The following is an 18,454-nucleotide window of genomic DNA, read 5'->3' on the forward strand; positions in this document are numbered from 1 at the left end:
TGGCTCTGATTGAAATCTGTCTTCTTGTAATTTTAAGCCATTTTTCTTAGTTCCCCCACTGAATATCTACAAATTGAACAAATTAGGTATGACTCTCAGTCTGTAATCCTAGTGGAAACATGTGTTTATTTTCTTTAAGGTAACATATCCCCTTCGACTGGTGGGAAATGCATGCTTAGTTATTATTCTTTATGCTTCCTCCATTCCAAAGGTGTGGAAAGGTCTTAAGGCTGAAATGGTGTGGTCATTTACTTCAGCACGGGGCTGTACTCCTCCAGGGAGCCCTTGGAGCTCCAGGGTTGAGGGTGCAAACTCCTAGTTATTCTCTTCCGCTCTCCTCTCAAAGATGGTCTTGCCATCTCCTCCAGGCAAGACCTCTGCTCCATGCAGAGTCCCCCTGATCTCTACTCTTCTCATTCTGGAGGAAATTCACTCTCTTTTTTGATCCACCCCATGATACCATCTTCTCTTTGTTCCCTCTGGGAAATTCACCTAATTTCTTCAACGATTTTAGCTTTTATAAATGTCCAGAGGAATCACTAGCATCAAATAACTTTAACTCTCTGTTCTGCGTAAGCTACTGAGGCAAAGAAATACCACAGGCTCAACGGTGTGTTTGAAATGGGAAAGGAAAAATAGAGAAAGAACAAACATAAATTAACCTTTCAATAAATAATCCTGCCATATGAACTTAAGCCTTGTGGCTCATGGAAGCCTTTGGACTCTCTTATGACTCTACTACAATTTAGTCCAAGATACCTCTGCATGATATAATTTTCTAAGACATTGTATAATGCTATCAGCTCCCAATTTGAGATGGTTTGCAGAGTTGTAGTTACACATATGTTTACTCTTAATCTCTACTTTATTCATAATAATAATTAAATTGCTGATTATTTCCCAGCTGGATAATAGATTGAGCTGGCCCATGAGAGTACTGACAGTTAAAGATTAGCTCATTTGATTTATGGATTCAACACAGATAAACCAAAGAGGAAATAATCCCTTCCCCCTCCTTCATCTGTGAATAACAGAGGTTTTAATGCAGGCATATTTTAACAATGGTCTTTCCTATTTTTTTTTTTAAAGAGCAATAGCATTATAAAGTGAATATTGAGATGTGGAATTCTGTCTCTTCTATATTAGTAGAAATTTATGAAGTTTTTATTTATTCACAGATAATGAGTGTGTATATGGCAGCTACCCTGAAATTCCTTTGGAAGAAATGCCAGATGCAGATGGAGTAGCCGGTGCTCTATCCCTCAGCATTCAAGAACCATGCTCTCCAGCTACATCCAGTGAAGCGTTCACTCCGAAGGAGGGCTCTCCTTACAAAGCCCCCATCTACATCCCTGATGATATCCCCATTCCTGCTGAGTTTGAACTTCGAGAGTCAAATATGCCTGGAGCAGGCCTTGGAATATGGACCAAAAGGAAAATTGAAGCAGGTGAAAAGTTTGGGCCTTATGTGGGAGAGCAGAGGTCAAACCTGAAAGACCCTAGTTATGGATGGGAGGTAAGAATATCTTTTGAATTAATACATGTATGTATATTAAGATGTGTAAAGAAGAGATTACTTTAAAAAATGTCCATAATATAAGCAAATTCCATTTATTGCAAATTATCTTCAAATATAGTTTTAAGGATGAACCTCTCTTACAATTTTCACTGCTTTATTAGAAACAAAGTATTGCTTGAAAGTATGGCATGATAGAAAGGAACCCAGCTAATGAATGGTCAGAGAATAGTGTCTTGAAAACATATTAAAGGATACAAATACAGTTTTTAAATTAATATTTGAAAACATTAAAGGTGGCCATCCCTAAGGTATGTGGCTTAAGCAAACAGAATAGTCATATGACATGTTTGTTGTGTTTTATCTTTACTTTTTTGGGAAGTGGGCTTGGAAGATTGGAGGAAACATTCGTTTTCTCCATCTTGTGGCTTTGAGTTAATTTGGTTTTACTTTCATTCTACATGTTTATTTTGCTCTGTATTCTAATATATTTTGCCCTCTTTTGGTCATCCCAATTTGATTATACATGTCTCCAGAATATGTGTACTGTACTGAATCTTGTCATGGTTATTTATATCCAGATTGGTTTAATGAGTAATTCATGTATAAACATGGCAGCAAAAAGCAATATGAAAATCAGTTGCTAGTTTCAGCCATTCTTTTTTAGAGAACTCATCTGGAAATACATAAGAAAGGGAAGTTATGTTCTGATTACAAAATCTAAATTAATTTTATTTTGATAAGGACAGGTAAACTAGTTATTCTTTTGAGTTTATGATTTTTGTACAGAATTAGTATATGTATACATACATGTATATGTATATATATTTCCCACTTTTTTTATAACTTGAAAACTTATGTGATTATGTTACAGCATCATATTTTCTGGAATAGCTGACCTATATCTGAAAAACTTGTAGGTAATTTCTATGTACAAGAAAGTGTTTTTTGGAGATATGATTGACCTCTGGTTTTACAGTTTCAGTTAGATAGAAGTCGGATAAACTAGATTTATTTTAGTCTGTTCTCTTAATATTTATGATCATTAATGCAATATCTGGTTAACTTTTAAAATAGAAATAAATATGCAGTGCCTTCAGGACTTCATTTCAAATTTTGTCCCTTTGCTTTATCTGTGTCCCCTTGTGAAATCTGCTCAAAATGCCATAATAAAAACAATTCCTATTCAAATTCTGAAATGCTAAAAGTTAAGATCCAGATTTGACATAATTACAAGTGAGAAATCCTTCCTTAGTTTTGCTCTTGACCCCAGCTCTGGTAAAGTGGTTTAGTTACACTACTTCTAGACATGTCTATTGATAAGAGATTTTTAAAAAATCACTGTAGCATTAACTGATATGTGAGTTGAATACGTTTTAAACCAAATGCGTACAAACTTTGCGTCATTATCATTCACCTTAAAATAATGGCTATAAACATTCCACTAATAAGTAACTCATTAACTCATTAAACTTTTATTACAAAATCTCTAGAGTTAAACAACAAGTGCAGTACTGCTAGAGATTTTCCAGAAGGCTTGGAATAAAACAAGACTTAATAATGAAATCATTTTGCAATTCCAGGGTTGGTAAATGCAGGTCTGTGCCTCTTTAAACAGGATACCTGTAGATTTGGGGATGAACCTGGTGATAGTTCTGCATTTAGAGGAAATGTAAAAATAATTAAATTTTTTCTCCTTGGAGTAAAATGTCTTCAGCACACACATGGGCAGATGCTTGCCCTGAGAAATGTGAAATAGTTCTTTTCATTATGTCAAAACTGAGTTGTTTTGTTGTTTGGAATGCAAGATAATTTTATAACAAGTTCACGACTGTCCATCAAGAATTCAGTTGATGGTCAATTCGGTGGTTTTCTTCACCACTGTAATGGTTTCCCTTGCATTTATTTTTTTAAAATGATTTTATGTATTTGTTTTTGGCTGCGTTGGGTCTTCGTTGCTGCACAGGCTTTTCTCTCGTTGCGGCGAGTGGGGCTGCTGTCTAGGCGTGGTGGGCTTCTCACTGTGCTGGCCCTCTTGCTGCAGCACAGACTCCAGGGTGCATGGGCTTCGGCAGCTGTGGCCCGTAGGCTCAGGAGCTGTGGCCGTGGGCTCCAGAGCATGGGCTCAGGAGCTGTGCTGCACATGCTTAGTTGCTTCATGGCAGGTGAGAATGTTCCCTACCACGGCTGGGATCCGTGTGTCCTGCATTGGCAGGCAGACTTTTGCCCGCTAAGCCATCAGGGAAGCCCTGTCCTTGCTTTTGAGAGTATGGATTGTCTGTTCTAGATATACTGTGAACCAAGCAAGAGCGAGGGCTTTTTAAAAAAAATTTTGGTGTAATTTTGGCAACAGTTGAGTTCTTGACAGTTGGTATTTTGTTTGTTTTTTTTTTTTTAATCTTACCCTACTTAATACAAAGTCCAATCATGATCAACAAAGGCACTTGCACAAAGCTTCTGACCTACTCCCATGTGTCCTTTAAATCATTCTTATGACATATTTGCCCTCAAATGTAGCAGATTTCCCTCCTATTTGGTTGGACAGATAGTTGTGATTAACCATTGTGACTTCTTTTTCTGATACTGTGTCATTTTTAAAAATGATGAATTGAAGGAGAAAGTAACCTCTTAGGCCAAAAAGAATAAACATGAATGGAGGAAATCCAGATTCAGTCAGCAGTTATTCAGTGTTACTGTCCATCAGATTCTGTACTAAATATTTCCTTGAGAGAATCCCAGCCTATCAAAACTGAACAAGCCATTCCTATCTCTAGTACTACCCTTGCTTTTTTCTCCCTATAGAACTCCCCTCCTTGTGCATTTCCTTTTTAATAAATTGGACTACCATCTGTCCACCTGCTCAAGCCAAAAAATGGATCATCTTTGACTGTACTGTCTCCCATACCAACCTTATCTGATTTATAGTTCCTCTGTTCTTTCAAAGCCTCCATTCTTTGCACACTCTGGTCTCCATTCCTGGGAATCTCCTTTTCCTTCCTGTTCTTAGCAAGTTTATATCCATTTCTCAAGTTCTCTTCTTTCATGTCATCTTCCCTGATCCTCCATTTAGCAATTTAGTACTGCTTAAATTTTTCCTCACCATAGCATTGAGTAAATCCATACTAAAGAACATAAAGCATTGTGCAGCATCCAAATTGTTTGCCTAATTTCCCTAATAGAGCAATATTTCCATGAGAGCTGGCATAGCTGTATCCTCTAAGTGCAATGTCTTGATGGTGTCCTATCTGTGGTGCCTGTGGTGTTGTCTAATGCTAAGTATATTATCCGAAATAGTTAGGATTAGTCAACTCAGGCTGCTATAAACAATATACTATAGACTGGGTGGCTGAAATAACAGAAATTTATTTTCTCTCCATTCTGGAGATTAGAAGTGTGAGATCAAAGTTTCAGCTGATTTTGTTCCTGGTGAGGACTATCTTCCTGGCTAGCAGATATTGTCTTCTTGCTATGTTTTCACTTGGCCATTCCTAGTGCATGAACATGCATACACACCCACAGAGAAAGAGAGAGAGGGCGAGAGAAAAGGGTGGTGGTTGATATACTTTGGTGTCCTTTCTCTTTTTGAGAACACTAATCCTATTATATCAGGACCCCACCCTTATAGTCTCAGTTCAGTTCAGTTCAGTTCAGTCACTCAGTCATGTCCAACTCTTTGCAACCCCATGAATCCCAGCACACCAGGCCTCACTATCCATCAACAACTCCCAGAGTTTACTCAAACTCATGCCCATCAAGTCGGTGATGCCATCCAGCCATCTCATCCTCTGTTGTCCCCTTCTCCTCCTGTCCCTGATCCCTCCCAGCATCAGGGTCTTTTCCAATCAGTCAACTCTTTGCATGAGGTGGCCAAAGTATTGGAGTTTCAGCTTCAGCATCAGTCCTTCCAATGAACACCCAGGACTGATCTCCTTTAGGATGGACTGGTTGGATCTCCTTGCAGCCCAAGGGACTCTCAAGAGTCTTCTCCAACACCACAGTTCAAAAGCATCAATTTTTCATCACTCAGCTTTCTTCACAGTCCAACTCTTACATCCATACATGACCACTGGGAAAACCATAGCCTTGACAAGACAGACCTTTGTTGGCAAAGTAATGTCTCTGCTTTTTAATATGCTATCTAGTTTGGTCATAACTTTCCTTCCAAGGAGTAAGTGTCTTTTAATTTTATGGCTGCAGTCACCAATGCAGTGATTTTGGAGCCCCCCAAAATAAAGTCTGACACTGTTTCCACTGTTTCCCCATCTATTTCCCATGAAGTGATGGGACTGGATGCCATGATCTTAGTTTTCTCAATGTTGAGCATTAAGCCAACTTTTTCACTCTCCTCTTTCACTTTCATCAAGAGGCTTTTTAGTTCCTCGCCACTTTCTGCCATAAGAGTGGTGTCATCTGCATATCTGAAGTTATTGATATTTCTCCCGGCAATCTTGATTCTAGCTTGTGCTTCTTCCAGCCCAGCGTTTCTCATGATGTACTCTGCATATAAGTTAAATAAGCAGGGTGACAATATACATCCTTGACGTACTCCTTTTCCTATTTGGAACCAGTCTGTTGTTTCATGTTCAGCTCTAACTGTTGCTTCCTGACCTGCATACAGGTTTCTCAAGAGGCAGGTCAAGTGGTCTGCTATTCCCATCTCTTGAAGAATTTTCCACAGTTTGTTGTGATCCACACAGTCAAAGTCTTTGGCATAGTCATTAAAGCAGAAATAGATGTTTTTCTGGAACTCTCTTGCTTTTTTGATGATCCAGCAGATGTTGGCAATTTGATCTCTGGTTCCTCTGCCTTTTCTAAAACCAGCTTGAACATCTGGAAGTTCATGGTTCACATATTTTTGATGCCTGGCTTGGAGAATTTTGAGCATTACTTTACTAGCGTGTGAAATGAGTGCAATTTTGCATTAGTTTGAGCATTCTTTGGGATTGGAATGAAAACTGACCTTTTCCAGTCCTTGTGACCACTGCTGAGTTTTCCAAATTTTCTGGCCTATTGAGTGCAGCACTTTCACAGCATCATCTTTTAGGATTTGAAATAGCTCAACTGGAATTCCATCACCTCCACTAGCTTTGTTCGTAGTGATGCTTCCTAAGGCCCACTTGACTTCACATTCCAGGTTATCTGACTCTAGGTGAGTGTCAGTGATCACACCATCGTGATTATCTGGGTCATGAAGATCTTTTTTGTACAGTTCTGTGTATTCTTGCCACCCCTTCTTAATATCTTCTGCTTCTGTTAAGTTTGTATTTTAGAGAAGTAGGGTATTTTTGAAAATATGATTTATAGACCAATATATATAGCTAGTTAAATTAAGCTAGACATAAAAAACATCATTTGTATAATTTCTCTCAAACCAGTACTGATTTAATAAGGAACATCTTTAAAAGTGATATTAGAGTTTGGCAGTGATTTCTACCTTGCAAAGACAAGGACTTGTCTCTAACAAATAGATTTTCAAAGACTGGGGTAGTGCTTAATTGTCTCTAGGACCCGAAAGTAATTAGCGATAGAACACTTTTCTTAGGTTCAAAACTTTACCAATTGAGTGAAGAATAATTTAAAAAATTCTGTTGGCTCAAGTTGAGATTTTCTTGTATGCTTTATTCTAAGGATGATCAATACATGATAGCATAGGAAATGCTTGGCAGAACAGAAGGGAGCAGGCTTCTTGACGGAGACTTTCCAAACTCAAATCCTTCTTAAGGTCTGTGTCCTAGTTGAATGATTTGGGAAAAGTTACTAAATCAGCTGTCCCTCAGTTTATTTCTATGTCAGAGGGTGATAATGATTGTACTTATCCAGTTAGGGTTGTTGTGAAAATAAAAAGTGACATTGTGAGTCAAAAGCCTACCAAAGAGCCTTCCATGTGGTACAAGAGCTTAAGAAAAGTGAAGAAGGGACAAAACTTTGGCTAAAGCCTAGATCTAGTCCAGGGTCACTGGATAGGGCAAAAGCCACTTATATTTTATCTATTTATTTTCATAAACAATTTTTCTTTCTCCCAGTTCTTGTTTTCTAGAAATTCAGTTACTTCCAGGATGGTCTAATTATGTGACTCTGAATTTGTTTGAAAAGGAGACACTGATGGCTTCCTAGTTAACCTTTAAAACAAGGATTCAGGAGAGATCCTTAAATTTCTTTTAAGCCAAAAAATAATTTGGGTGGAACATTTTTTAATAGTGAAATGAGTCATTAGAAAAAGGGGGTGAAGTTTTGTTTCTTTGGAGTATTGCCATTTAGCCTGTTTTCTTTTGTTGTCATTGGCCATCATAAAACTCTACAAGTAGATGTAGGTCACTGTACCTCTGAGGTGCCAAATCCTCCATTCTGTCTGTCTCACCCAGAATTGCTGTAGATTACTTTGATTGGTTAAAATGCAGTGTATGAACTTGGCTTTTTGTTTGCTCCCCTCAAACATATACCTATTCAGTCATAGAAAAATAATGAAGTGAGTGGATAGTAAATTTTTCTTATGTTCCGTTAAATAGATGGGAAGGAATAGTGGAAAGAGATTTTACTGGAGTCAGAAATTCATTAAATAATTTTGATGCAGTGCTTTGACAGTACATTATATTCTAGGCATGCAGTCCTGAAATGTGATATTACAATGAATGTGTGCCTCTCTAGATCATTTTAAAAGAAATAGTTCTCACATTTGTAAGTTTGATTTTGAGTCCTGCAGTGAAGCCTTACCCATTGAAACATGAAATCTATATGTTAACTGAAACATGAGTATCCATTAAAGCAAAAACAGCATCAAACTTTCAAGATACCTAAGGACTGAGTTTAGAGTCAGGAGCTGACAATCAAATAATGTATGTTTGGTAATAAAGAAGAATGGGGTAATTTGGGATTTTAGATATATGTACCAGGTATCTGAATGGCAATATTTCTCACCTATTTCTTTCTAGGTCTGACTGGGCCCAAAATGAATTTTCTCTGGTTTGGCATTGATTTCCGAGAAAATGATTATTCATTAAGGAGAAAGCAAGTTCACCTGACAAGTTGCATATCTTAAAGCTGGATAACTAAGAAATGAAGACCTTTGTCTTAATAGTTATGAAATGAATTAATTCCAATAGAATTATTATTTCACCAATTATCCCAAAGGGTGTCTTTAATAGGAAGTAGGAAGGAAAAATGTAATTTAATAATGAATGTATAATACCATAAAACCTTGTATTACAAAGTATTAAGTTTTAAAAATATTATTTATAAGCTGACAAATACAGTTTGGATATTCAGTTTTACTATGTGATGAATTAAGAAGTGAGAAAATGCCGAGAGAAAAGGTGAGGCTTACTTAATAGCACCCTGCACGTGACTGTCATTGGAACACAAGAAGATATTATGGATTCTCTTAGAATATAATGAAATGAGGAAAGGAAAGAATGTACAATTTATTTTATTGATTTTATCCTTTAAGAATACGTAGTAGAAACTAAATCTTGCATTGTTAAAAGAAAATAGAAGTTTACTCTCCTGAAGCACCAGGAACTACCCCTAATTTTGACCTAGGCTCAAGAGGGATCTCTCTTTTTTTGGTGAAAATGTCAGAATCCCATTACCCCTACTCACATATACTATGTCATCTTATACCTTATTTCATGAAAGGTGTTGATGAAGTTCAGCATGTCTACTCATCTTATGGCTGTTTTGACAGCCTCTCATACTTCCAAAGTATACCAAAGATTTATGCAAGTCTGATATCAAATATTTTTAAAAGTTCCCCCAAATATCAAGAGTCTTTTGTTTCACTCTGCTTGCCTTGGTGATCAATTAGAATTTGCAGAAGTCATTCGTTTTTCAACGTATATGGGTGATTTTCTTCCAATTGCAAGTGTTACCTCACAAAATGGACCAAAATGAATTTCTTTCTTATTTGTTCACCCACACATCTGCATGATTATTGCTTCCCTTTTTTGTTGCTAAATCAGTAGTAAAACTCATGGGTTCAAAAAATGAAATGTTCAAGAAAGATCCTCTTTTAATAGACTTGACAATTGACTCCAGGATTGTCAGTCCAGGGGCAGAGATTCTTTGTAAGGCTTTGTTATTCTAGAACACTTAGAAGTTGGGACCACTGCATAGGATATTCTGTTCTCTAAGCTGCTCCCTCAAGGATAAATTAGGAAGCAGAGAAAAGTAGTAAGGAGTAGCTGATTCAGATCTGTCTTAGAAGGATAAAAAACTTGGTTAAGCTTCTTTGCTCCCTGGTTTGTTTCGTGTAGGAATATGGAGAGACGTGGTTCAAATAATGATAAATTGATACTATGGAGACGTGGGGACACTGAGAGGATTGTACACTGTTTCATTTGAGCAATACATAAGAATTTTATTGATGTAGCATCTTAGCTTCTCAAAGTTTTTTACATTGATAGAATCATATAACAATTTTGATGAAGTCCTCCTTCTTACATATCTTTCAAGAAATTAAAAATGAATTATTATTTCAGCTAATTACTGAAAATTTAGCAAACAAATACTATCCTCATTTTTCCTCTCTTACATCTTTTGGACTTCCCATGATGTGGCTAAAGCTGAGGTTAGGTCAAATATTGTATACTTTTTAAGAATATTTTCTACATGGTAATTAGTAGAATTGTCAAGCCAAAAAATCACAGAGAGCAAGATGTGGTCAGTCATCGTTATGAAAAAGAATGATAAAAAAACAACTTTGTGTGTGCTTGGAGCAAACATATACTCACAGCTACCTGTTAGGTTGTCCTTTCTTTCAAGTTGATATTTGATATAACAAGAATTTAGTATAACAGAGAGTTTTCACAGTACCTTTGTTATAAAGGGACTTTTGCTTGTACTGATAGAAGGTGAGCAAACATTTCAGAGAAGTAGCCAGCTTCACGGGGCCGCTCCACACCACTGTGAGCTGAGTCCATGTGACCAAGGAGCAAGTCTCAGAGATGTCTTCTCAGAGGAACATTCGTGGCCAGGAATAAGACATGCAGGTTCAAAAACAATGAAAAGTTTATTCTAGGATTGTTGGTCATTAGCGCTTTTACTCTTTCAATATCTCAGGCCTCCAGCAGGTGTTTCTTTTAAACACTCTCTCCTTTTAAACACCATCCTCATAATTGCCCCCCTCTCTTATATATATGTGTGTGTATACACACACACACACACACACACACACACACACACACACATATGGAAATAAAGCAGGAAGGGAGAGAGGCTGCTTTAGTCATGTCCTCCTCTTTTTGTGACCTCATGAACTATAACCCGCCAGGTTCCTCTGTCCATGGGATTCTCCAGACAAGAATACGGGAGTGGGTTGCTATGCCCTTCTCCAGGGGATCTAACAGACCCAGGGATCGAACCGTTGTCTCTTGCAGCTCCTGAATTGCCAGCCTGGTTCTTTACCATTAGCCTACCAGGAAAGCCCTCCATTCTAGTATTACCTAGTAAAGGTTGCCTAGTATCTGGCTTCAGTTAATAAAGAAGGATTCAGCCCTTGATCCAGGAAAAGACTCCTCCCTCCCTGGGGCCAGGATGGGCAGAGGGTGATGATTATAGATGCCTCTGCTCTGAAATCTCTTTTATTCCTGCCACACCTGCACTTGGAGTTTTCCTCATGCGCAGGAAAATGCATGTATTTTCTGTGGCTATGATTATATTTTTCTAAGACTTGTATTGATATTACCTGTGACCAGTGGCCAAGATCTGAGAGAGAGGGACAGTTGAGCCTCCTTTACAACAGGCTGGTAGTGGTGTTTTCCTCTGGCGCTGCAACTGACCGCCCAGGCTTCCCAGGTGCGGATGGTGCCTCACAGAAGCCTCAAGTGCTTGGTAGTCACAGGTGTGGATGATTTGTTTTTTCTTTTTTTCACTTGTTTAGATTCTTGTGGTAGGAATTCAGCAGGTGTGTGACAGTGGCATAGTCTCCACCCTGTCACAGAGGCCAGCTGCCTTCCAAAAAAAAGATGCTTGTTGGTCCCGCAACACTGTCAGCTTAAATCCTTGTTTTCCTGGAAACCTCACCCAAGGGCAAGACTCTGCCTCACCAGTGAGCTAGGGTAAGTTCATCTCAATAGATGAACAAGAAGAGTCTCCTTGTATGAACCTGGTCTACAAGCAGGAGCAGGTTATCTGGCTCTGCCCTCCTGGATTTTGCTTTTTTTTCTTTCTAACTTGAGCTGGTATCATTCCAAATTCAGTGATATAGAAAACCCTGGACTTGTTTTCCGGAAAGATATAAACCATGCTGGGATGCTTTTGTTGGCGTATGCATTTCTGCCTCTGTGATTGAGACTGAATATAGGATCACAGATGGAGCGTGGCTGTGTGTGGAGTTACCAGCCATCTCCTCAGGAAGTCACAAATCCTGGGATCCAGTCGGGTCAGTGTAGGGCCAAGTCACCTTGGAGATTATCCCGGACCATGACTAGCTTTAGTGAAGGGTGGTGAGGCTCGCTACAGTAGCACTGAGGGAACCAGATCGTTAGAGAAGGAGGGAACCAAGAATTACTGCTGTCAGGATGTCAGCAAGTGGGGCTAGGCCATTCAGCCATTCCCTCTCTTCACCCTTCTTAACTTTTCGAAAATTTGTATTATGGCTTCTCTTGGCTAGGTGACTGTATCTAAAGGAATAGATGGTGGTGGTGGTTTAGTTGCTAAGTCATTTCAGACTCTTGCAACCACATGGACTGGAGCCCACCAGGCTCCTCTGTCTGTGAGGTTTCCCAGGCAAGAATACTATTGTGGGTTGCCATTTCCTTCTTCATGGGATCTTCCTGACCCAGGGATCGAACCTGTGTCTCCTGCATGGCAGGTGGTCTTCTGTATTGCAGGCAGATTCTTTACCGCTAAACCACCACACACCTTAGATTACTCAGTTTCCCTTCATCACAGACCCTTCCCCAGTTTTTCTCCTAGAATTAAGCTTGGAGTTTATTTGATGTTGTTTTTACTTGTGTACACATAGTATCGGTGGGGATTTCAGAGGCAGGGGGAGGCCACACAGCTATTGACCTTCTGGGCCCTGAATACCTCTCTGAATATAGACACTGGTCATCTATCCCCTTACGTAACACAATGCAGTGATGGCACATGTCAGAGGGGCTTTTATCTGGAAGGGCTGCAGATGGATCTGTAAATCAGCTTGGGGGAAAAGGGGTGTTGTGTGTGAGAATCACATAGGCAGTAGACCAGGCTTTCGTCCTGCATTGTAATCTTTGACTATGCAGATATTTCTGTTGACATACATTTGATGTGTCAGCACTCACTGAAGAGAACTGATTGTCAGAATCCAGAGCAGTAAATATTAAACATCGTAAGCCATTAAAGCTAGTTTACAGCTGCTTTCTTTTTGTAGTGACATTTCATATGTTTATCTTTAGCTGTCATTAATATATTATTTTAATCTCTTAAAGAGACAATAATTTAATCTCTTGAGAATCTAGTTCTTCTATAGTAACAAATAAGTGATATTAAAACCCTTACACTGAACTCCAGGGTTGAGAGTGATCAGTCAAATGTCCAGCATTTGATTAGAACTTACTTTGTATCCAAGTCAATGTCCCCTTAAGAGATGAGGAAGGATTAAAAATAGCTCTGTCACCCAATGGATGATACTCAAAAAGGAAAAGAATTATCATTGTGTTTAATAAGAGAACTGACAAGCAATCATAATTCTTTCCATTAAGTAAATATGTTAGAAAAATTTATTATGAAATGACACATTATGCAAGCCAGGAATCAAAGATGACATCCTTGCATTAAATACAGTAGATGCCATTAAGGAAAACAGTCAATATGTCACCAAGCCACAGCCTGTAAAAATTAAATTGATTTGGTAAATGTAAGTAAGATAGATCTGTTTGCTTTCATCATCAATTTTGAGTGGGTGAACAGGTGATGTCACCAACCTGGGAGCGATAAAGATGCAGGACCATCTGGAAAGGCAGGTGATGAATGGGCAACTGCTTTTGGATAGTGACAGTGGTGTGGTACTTTGTCACTTGGGATGCAGTACTTAATAACTTTTCAATACCATCATAATAAATTTCACTGCCTTATTAATATAGAAATGGTGAGTTATTACCATGATGGTGAGTGTAAATAACTGGAGATGCAGCCGTCAAAAGCTGATTGTTTGGGCATGTTTCTTTAAGCAACACAGTTGACTCGTGATAATCAACCTATGTCTATACCAGTAGAGTTTATTGCACTTGTCAAAGGAAAAAGTAGTATTATTCAAAATTATATGAAGTCGTAATAAACAAGTTTAATATATTATCAGACTTTTCATGTAAGTTTCCAAACACAAGGCAGTAAATCATTTTTAATAATGTCCTTTCATGTAAAAAAATGTTCTTATACAGTAATAATGTCCTTCCCTAACTATTAACTAAACAGTTGACTTCTTTGTATGTGTTTTAAAGGGGATTTTTATTTGTACTTTTCAATCATTTTCTTTTGCAAATAAAGAGCGCAAGCAGGAACCTTAGAACGTTTCATTAACAAGCTCCAAAGTTGCTGAGTACAGGCCATGTCACACATTTCCATTTTAATTGAACAGATGTACTTAAGAGTAAACCACAGCAAACGAAGTACAGACAAAATTATAAACACGTGTCACTGAGAAGCAGGCAGGAAAGAGCCTCTGATGAGCATCTGTGTGTATTTTATGAAGCCAAGGACTGCCACTTCATAAGTTTGTCGCTGATGTCTCCAGCTTAATGAGGAGAAACAAAATATGGAGATAGGTGTAAGTTGAAGATGAATTACTAGATCAATCACTTAGCACCATTCAGGGTATCTGCCAGTGTGCAGTGGGAAAATAATTAGATCTGGGATGCTGTGCTTATTTATAGAGTGGCTGTTCAATCTGGGATGGAATATGGAAAACTTCCTCTTTCATGTCACCGTGGTCTTTATATTGTTGCTTGGCCAGGCTGACTTTTAATTCTGACATTGTCTTTCGGGCTGCAGTCTGCCAGCCTCTTAAATGAAATGCCTCTCCACCATTTCTATTACTGCTGAAAAGAGAGCCAGCAGTCTATTAACAGGCAATAAAGTTCAGGAAGCCCAGGACTCATTTCTTGGGTCAGAGGTGAAAATTGCATAAGAAATGAAACAAAGGTGGGCCTTGATCGTTCAAGAAGCTGCACCAGAAAGAACACACAGTGCTGTTCGCCAGAAGTCTCCCACTTAAAGGGAAAGGAATAATCGTAATAATGTTGGCCGATGGAGTTAAGTACTCAGTTGAGAGAAATTATATCAATCTGACAAATATAGCCTTCACAGGAGATAAAGTCTCTAATGACCTTAAATGCATATATTTATCATTTAATTCAACAAGCCAATTCCCTTGGGCTTTCGACCAACGACATTTCCCCTAAAGTTTAGAAATTTTTTACCAGCCCAGAGAATAATGGCCATTTGTCAGAAGGTTCCAAAGCTCAACGCAGTTGGAAGCAAAGAACAGGAGAAGGGGGGGGTGGGGGTGGGGAAAGGCTAATCGAGTCTTTCCACCTCAGAGAATATTAATACCAAGTTTTATTGATGCAGGGGCTGCAGTATTTTGTGGCCGAACAGTAGGTGGCAGACACTGTAGTGAAGAAATGGGGACATTTTAATCTAGGCAATTTTCATCTGATTTCATTAACTTCCAAATACATTCCCTGTGTGCACAGTGCATTACCTTGCAGGAAAAAAAAAAAAAAAAATAGAACACTAAATAATTAGGAAATGTGCTAGTTGAATGTGGAAAAAAATCAAAAGGATTCTGCAGAAATAGAAGCAAAAGTTCTAACATTTCATCAGGTAAAGTGTGTGTGAAACAGGAAAGCCCAAGGAATAAAGGGACCCTTGTGTCGGGTGGGCTTTTCCTCACTGTTATTCTTGGTCTGGACTTGATGAAGTGTATTAGTGATATGCACGAAGCCCTGCGACTCCTGTATCTCCCTTTGTGAGAGTGTCCTTGCCTTTGTTCTTGCTGTCTGTCAGCTGTTCTCTTGGGCAGCCACGTTGGGAACCACAGGATCTACTTGCAAAGAGATTTCTGTAAAACCATGTTATCCTTCAGCCCTGACTCCTTCCCCCCACCCGCCTTCTCTCAACAATCTGCCCATTCATGTGGTGTGGCTCCCGGGCTGGCCTTGTCATCTGTCTGGTGCTTTGTGTTTCAGTGAGGCCCTGCAAGATATTGGAAGGAACACTGACCTGCTTCCTGGAACCATAGGTTCTTGTCCCAGCTTGGATTTAGGACCTGGAAAAGTTACCCGACTTTCTCCTCCGAGGTCTCTCTGAGGTCTAGAGTAGCTCTGACTCTGAGTTTCTGAATGCTGTCTCAGACACCCGCTCCTTAACTTCTTATCCTCGTGGATGTGCTCCATGTCATTAAGCTTTCAGAGATTTTGTTTCTGTGGGGGCCCATGCACCCTGGGAAGGATACAAATGAAGTTAAATTAGGTAGAAAACAGATGCTTGTTGAACCATTTCTTTTGTATTGAAGCAGTGTTTTGTAAACATGAAATCAAAGCACGTTTGATATGTGTTTCTCTTTTTGGAATTGATGTTTTCATAATGAAAGTAGCTTAAAATCAAAGCCTTGTTTTGAAGGGAAAGTAATTTGGTTAGAGAGAAGATTCTATACCTAGACATCTTTGAAAAGATACAGGTATAACTTTCATCCTGTCCCTGGGGTATGACTTAGTTCAGCCTCAACTATATACTAAGGCATTGTTAGAAAATATCGTTTGGTCCTCTCCAATAGAACACAGGTGTCGTGGGCTTGTCTCTAAAAAAAGGTGGCACTGTAACATGGGACCTGCCCAGGGCACTGGGGCTAAAGACAAATGAACTGGGCTTAAACTCTCTACCACTTACTAACTCTGTGACCTTGAACAAGTACTAAACCACTTTTGGTCTCAGTTTCCTAGTCTGTAAAATGGTAGTAGCAATAGGATCTTCCTGGTAGGACTTTTTTTTTTTAATGGTTACATTGCAGATTATTGTAAAGGCTTAAAGTAGGGCTTGGTGTGCTGTAGTGAGTGCTTCAAAGCCAAGTGATTTTAGTAATCATCACCATAATCATTCAAAAGTTGGGATCCCTTCTTGTGAGAGAAAGATTGGGGAAGTCAGTCTTCGGAGTTAGAACTCTTCGGGTTGGGAGAGCCACCACATCACAGAAAAAGGGGTCTCCTTTGTGATTAGTGTGGGCAAGTGACCGTCCTAGGCCTGACATATTAGAAACGCTGATGATGTTTAAGTGGTTCTTTTACTAAAGACTTGAGTTAGCATTTCTAAACAGTGCAGAGGAGGAAGTTTTGACTTCCTGTCTGATGAACTTACGTTCTCCTAGCCTGGTTGAGTGGGGTTGAGAGAGGGAAGAGCTCACCTTTTAAGCTCCCCTCACCGTAACTCTCTCAATGTATTCTTCCTTTGAAGGGCCCTCTGTTCTCTTCATTCTTCCTAGTCTTCCTTGGCCCTCAACATTCCCATGTCTTACAAACTCTGCCCCCTCAGGTTTTATCTAGATAGTAATGAGGCTGATTTCCTCTGTGGATTTGCAGGAGATCTAGGTGCACTTTTATTCCAGTTCATGCTCTTTTTTTGGTGAGGACAGTGCTGGTGTCCTTTCTGAATAACCCAGGAACAAACACACTCTTTGCTAAGGTGTCAATGTCTCATCTTAAATGAAGAGAGCCTACCCTGCCTATTCACAAAACTTTGGCCTTGTTGATAGGAAATAACAACCCTAGTCATCTTGTTGAATTTGCTTTCTTCCTGGGTCCTGTGGCATCAGTGGAATTCCTCATTAAGTGAGAATGGCTCTGAGAACAATGTCATAACTAAATACATTAACTATATGGCAGTATTGATGTTTTAGATGAGTGGAGATACATATCCTAATCTTTTTGTATATTGTTATTTATTTATTACATTTTTAAATATTGCCATTTATTTATTCTTAAATTTTTGTAAAATTTTACCCAGTAGGTCAGTGGGGTCCTGAGAATTTCTGGACAGAAATTTGGAGATCAGACTCTGTAGAAGACCCAGTATAATTTCTCATATGTAAAATATTACTGTTCACTGTTACCTCTAAACATTCTGAATGCAAGAAGCAACAAAACTTTGTTTGTTTCTCACAAAGAAATACCAAAATATGTGCTTTTGGAAACTGGGGGTAAGCTTTTTGACTCATGGGATATTAGAAGGCCACGTTGCTCAGCTGTGTCTGACTCTTTGTGACCCTATGGACTGTAAGCTGTAAGGCTCCACTGCTCGTGGGATTCTCCAGTAAGAATACTGGAGTGGATTGCCATTTCCTCTTCCAGGGGATCTTCCCAACCCAGGGATCAAACTCACGCCTCTTATGTCTCCTTCATTGGCAGGTGGGTTCTTTACCACTGGTGCCACCTGAGAAGCCCCATTAGAACCAGGTACTTGAAATTATTTGGTGGAGGATTTATGGCTGAAAGTAACAATAGCCCAAAGTTGAGTTTATCCAGGTATGGGTAGAAACTTCTTGAAGGAAGGCTTGTAGGGTGGACCAATGGTAGTGGCCTTTTCCCTGGAGCTCAGCTATCTTCTCCCTTCAGTTCTCCTGACTATTATAACCTCATGTTAATGTCTTTTAACTTCCACAGCATGGACTTAATTGTCAGCACACTGGCATATACTAATGATTCTTTCCTCATACAAACTCTGCTATATCCTAGGATCTTTTTTCATGTGGGGCCTCCACTGAGAACAATCTGGATTTAGTAATAGACTTAATTGGAAGGTTTAATAAGAAGTTAGGACTTTGTTTTCTTTTTTTAACTTGGGAAAGGCAGTAATCTCAAGAAAACCAGATGTGAATTTGATTTTAACAAGAGTATTTTCACTTTCCTTGTACCCTCCAAAGCATGGGAATTCTCCTTTGAAGAAGTTAATTCTATAAGATTATTG

General features: G+C 39.0%; 1 protein-coding gene across 11 annotated transcripts in view; it reads left to right on the plus strand.

Moving 5' to 3' along the window:
• Window positions 1-18,454, plus strand: part of MECOM (MDS1 and EVI1 complex locus) — a 614,971-nt gene that overhangs the window by 300,440 nt on the left and 296,077 nt on the right. For all 11 annotated transcript variants that reach the window (XM_065943617.1, XM_065943614.1, XM_065943616.1 and 8 more), the window contains one exon: window positions 1,179-1,516. In XM_065943617.1, coding sequence (XP_065799689.1) covers window positions 1,226-1,516 — 291 coding nt within the window. In that variant the 5' untranslated portion in view covers window positions 1,179-1,225. Of the gene's footprint in view, window positions 1-1,178; window positions 1,517-18,454 lie in introns of those variants that run through there.

The sequence above is a fragment of the Muntiacus reevesi genome, chromosome 8 (genome assembly GCF_963930625.1).
Source record: "Muntiacus reevesi chromosome 8, mMunRee1.1, whole genome shotgun sequence".
In the NCBI taxonomy this organism is placed as follows: domain Eukaryota; kingdom Metazoa; phylum Chordata; class Mammalia; order Artiodactyla; family Cervidae; genus Muntiacus; species Muntiacus reevesi.